This window comes from Rhinoderma darwinii, chromosome 12, assembly GCF_050947455.1.
Source record: "Rhinoderma darwinii isolate aRhiDar2 chromosome 12, aRhiDar2.hap1, whole genome shotgun sequence".
NCBI lineage: Eukaryota > Metazoa > Chordata > Amphibia > Anura > Rhinodermatidae > Rhinoderma > Rhinoderma darwinii.
Genome location: NC_134698.1, coordinates 11,549,511 through 11,553,947, shown reverse-complemented (window position 1 = coordinate 11,553,947; position 4,437 = coordinate 11,549,511). Strand labels below are relative to the sequence as shown.

Sequence of the window (4,437 nt, the reverse complement as noted above, 5' to 3'; positions counted from 1 at the left end):
TATAATCCTACAAAATCCATCACTTTGTGTAAGTGTACCCAGAATAATTGATGCTGTTTTGAAAGCAAAGGGCGGTCACATCAAATATTGATTTTATTTAGATTTGTCTTCTGTTCATTAACTTTGCATTTTGTTAATTGATAAAAAGAAGCTATTAACACTTCTAATTTTTAAAGCATTTTATATATATATATATATATATATATATATATATATATATGCATAGTGTCTACTGCACAAAGCACGTTCACAACATTCTCTTATAGAAGTCAATGCAGTCACTGGCCACTGAACCTTCACAATAGGCTAACACTTCCTGCTTTATGGAGTCCACTTTTCAGCTAGTGCTGTGTACACGGGGGGGGGGGATCAGCCGTTATTCATGTTTATTATCAACAAAAATCATCAGAGAGCAAGATTACAATGAAAGGCAGCACTTCTATTATAAAGCTGGAAGCAGATAACCCAGGATCAAACCACTAACAGTAGGTGATGGGGAAAGCTCAGCTCCTCCCCCTCCCTGCATACTGTCTACTGCACAAAGCACGCTTACTACATTCTCACATAGAAGTCAATGCATAATTAAAAAAATACAATCAGAAAATAAAAAAAATAAAAAAAAAAATATATATATATATATATATATATATATATATATATATACAGTGGAGGAAATAAGTATTTGATCCCTTGCTGATTTTGTAAGTTTGCCCACTGTCAAAGTCATGAGCAGTCTAGAATTTTTAGTCTAGGTTAATTTTACCAGTGAGAGATAGATTATATTTAAAAAAAATAAGAAAATCACATTGTCAAAATTATATATATTTATTTGCATTGTGCACAGAGAAATAAGTATTTGATCCCCTACCAACCATTAAGAGTTCAGCCTCCTCCAGACCAGTTACACGCTCCAAATTAACTTGGTGCCTGCATTATAGACAGCTCTTACATGGTCACCTGTATAAAAGACTCCTGTCCACAGACTCAATTAATCAGTCTGACTCTAACCTCTACAACATGGGCAAGACCAAAGAGCTTTCTAAGGATGTCAGGGACAAGATCATAGACCTGCACAAGGCTGGAATGGGCTACAAAACCATAAGTAAGACGCTGGGTGAGAAGGAGACAACTGTTGGTGCAATAGTAAGAAAATGGAAGACATACAAAATGACTGTCAATCAACATCAATCTGGGGCTCCATGCAAAATCTCACCTCGTGGGGTATCCTTGATCCTGAGGAAGGTGAGAGCTCAGCCGAAAACTACACGGGGGGAACTTGTTAATGATCTCAAGGCAGCTGGGACCACAGTCACCAAGAAAACCATTGGTAACACATTACGCCGTAATGGATTAAAATCCTGCAGTGCCCGCAAGGTTCCCCTGCTCAAGAAGGCACATGTACAGGCCCGTCTGAAGTTTGAAAATGAACATCTGGATGATTCTGAGAGTGATTGGGAGAAGGTGCTGTGGTCAGATGAGACCAAAATTGAGCTCTTTGGCATTAACTCAACTCGCCATTTTTGGAGGAAGAGAAATGCTGCCTATGACCCAAAGAACACCGTCCCCACTGTCAAGCATGGAGGTGGAAACATTATGTTTTGGGAGTGTTTCTCTGCTAAGGGCACAGGACTACTTCACCGCATCAATGGGAGAATGGATGGAACCATGTACCGTCAAATCCTGAGTGACAACCTCCTTCCCTCCACCAGGACACATTAAAAATGGCTCGTGGCTGGGTCTTCCAGCATGACAATGACCCGAAACATACAGCCAAGGCAACAAAGGAGCGGCTCAAAAAGAAGCACATTAAGGTCATGGAGTGGCCTAGCCAGTCTCCAGACCTTAATCCCATCGAAAACTTATGGAGGGAGCTGAAGATCAGAGTTGCCAAGCGACAGCCTCGAAATCTTAATGATTTCTTAATGATGATCTGCAAAGAGGAGTGGGCCAAAATTCCATCTAACATGTGTGCAAACCTCATCATCAACTACTAAAAATGTCTGATTGCTGTGCTTGCCAACAAGGGTTTTGCCACCAAGTATTAAGTCTTGTTTGCGAAAGGGATCAAATACTTATTTCTCTGTGCACAATGCAAATAAATATATATAATTTTGTGATTTTTTTAAATTTTTTTTATATAATCTATCTCTCATTGGTAAAAGTAACCTAGCCTAAAAATTCTAGACTGTTCATGTCTTTGACAGTGGGCAAACTTACAAAATTAGCAAGGGATCAAATAATTATTTCCTTCACTGTATATATATATATATATATATATATATATATATATATATATATATATATATATATAGTGATACATCGTAAATCTCTCTACACAATGTTTGTTTTTACAGATCTCACCATTAACCATAAAGTACCTTTAACCGACCTCCGATCTCCTGATTTGACTAGCAGAAGAACACTATGACATGGAACAGCTGAATAAAACTTCAGACCTATATGGCGACTTCTTCCTTATAGGATTTTCGAATCTTGAGCAGTATCGAAGCTACTTATTCATCTTCTTCCTCATCATCTATCTTTTTACTCTGTGTGGAAACACCACAATCATCTTGGTGGTTTGGTCAAACATCAGCCTTCATACCCCTATGTATTTCTTCATCACCATTTTATCCTTTCTTGATATGTGGTATGTGTCTACAACCGTTCCTAAACTCCTATCCATACTGTTGACCAATAACAAGAGAATCTCCTTCCAATGGTGCTTTGCTCAGCTCTACATGTTCCACAGCCTCGGCATCACTGAATGTGCTTTATTGGCAATTATGGCTTTTGATCGTTGTATGGCAATATATAACCCGCTAAGGTACACAAGTATCATAACTGAAAGAGTATGTAAGGTGCTGGCCTCCGTATGCTGGTCCTATGGGTTCCTTGTGGCCATCATGCCTCTGACACTTACCGTAAGGGTCCCATACTGTAAATCCCATGACTTGACACATTACTTCTGTGATCTAGCACCCCTTATGGCTATAGTGTGTGCGGATACGACACCTATCAATACAGCTAATCAGTCTGTCAGCACAGTCGCCACCTTTTTCATTCTCCTATTTGTCATAACCATGTACATAATCATTATATACTCCATATTGAAGATTAAGACAAGCCAAGGTCGTAGTAAAGCCTTCTCCACCTGCTCCTCACACTTGACGGTGGTTATCCTCTTTTACAGCACTGCATTTATTGTCTATGTCATCCCAAAAGAATTGCGCACTGTAGAGAATGACAAGGTTTATGCTTTAGTTTATACCATGTTTACCCCTTTGCTCAATCCATTGATCTATAGCTTAAGGAACAAGGATGTTAAGGGAGGTTTCAAAAGGAGCCTTCAGAAGTTGCAAGAACATGTCTGTAAAAAGTAGTCTACCACCTGGATTCCATGGAAAGTCCACTCCTTTCTACTCCATGTCCGATCACTTGAGGCTAGAGATGAGTGGACTGTGAAGACTGGGCAGCGACGGGGCATCTCACAGAAGGTTTCTTGCTGTGGTCAATGGCGTACAGACATGAGGAGCAAGGCCTACAGGCTTAGAATTGAATAGTGTGAGGAGTGATCATAGGAAACCCCAGATATTCTCATCCACTTCGGAGGGTGAGAATCTCTAAATCCTCATGATCTGATTGGCTGCTTTGATTTCCCAATGCCAATCACTATTCTGAACCTACAGTCTGCTTAGCAGAGCACAGCAAGCCACAAAGTGAAGTGTAACAGCAACAATGAGAATGCCCTCCAGTCATTCTAATTCTAGTAAGAAAGAGGACCTGTTACCTCTCCTGACATTAATTATTTAGTAAATACATGTATTCTCCAGAAAATAACAATTCTTAAACATATTTTCTTAGAACTCTACGTTGAGCCGTTCCTCTGTTATGCCTTCTAGAAATATATGAATAAATTGACAACTGGGTGTTACCATTCTCCTTATCTTAGGGGTGTGTCCATACACAGTCTCACTCTGTCAGCACTGATTGGACGATGTCAGTCTGTGTAGGGACACACCCACAAACTGGTAACACCCAGAAGTCAATTTATTCATAAATTTCTAGGAGGAATAACAGAGGAACGGATTTAAGAGCTTTAAGAAAAATGTTCCCAGAATTAATATTTCATGGGAAATTCAATTATTTACTAAAACTGGCATGTGTGGAGAGGTCACAGGTCCTCTTGAAACAATTCATGAAATATATTTTTGTGAACAATTTGGCAAATTGTTGGTGAGGGAATTTTTAATAATTTGCAAACAAAAATGGGGTCCTTTTTTTACTATTTACTAAGTAGGCATATTCACGATATTGTTTTTATCTTTTAGACAAACACAGGTAGAAACAGAAGAGACAGATGTTTGGTGTCACCCTTATTAGAAACAATATTGTAGGTTCATACTTACCTTAAAGGGATATTCTGGGGTATACAGC

At 39.0% G+C, this 4,437-nt stretch overlaps 1 protein-coding gene across 1 annotated transcript; it reads left to right on the top strand.

Annotated features, from left to right (window-relative positions):
• Positions 1–2,429: 2,429 nt before the first annotated feature.
• LOC142665061 (olfactory receptor 6N2-like) lies at positions 2,430–3,383 on the top strand. Its single transcript, XM_075844602.1, has one exon. The coding sequence runs from the start codon at positions 2,430–2,432 to the stop codon at positions 3,381–3,383; it is 954 nt and encodes a 317-aa protein (XP_075700717.1).
• The last annotated feature ends 1,054 nt before the right edge of the window (positions 3,384–4,437 follow it).

Bases quoted from the DNA above. Each gene is read 5' to 3' on its own strand.
- LOC142665061 (XM_075844602.1), top strand. From the start codon at position 2,430: ATGGAACAGCTGAATAAAACTTCAGACCTATATGGCGACTTCTTCCTT.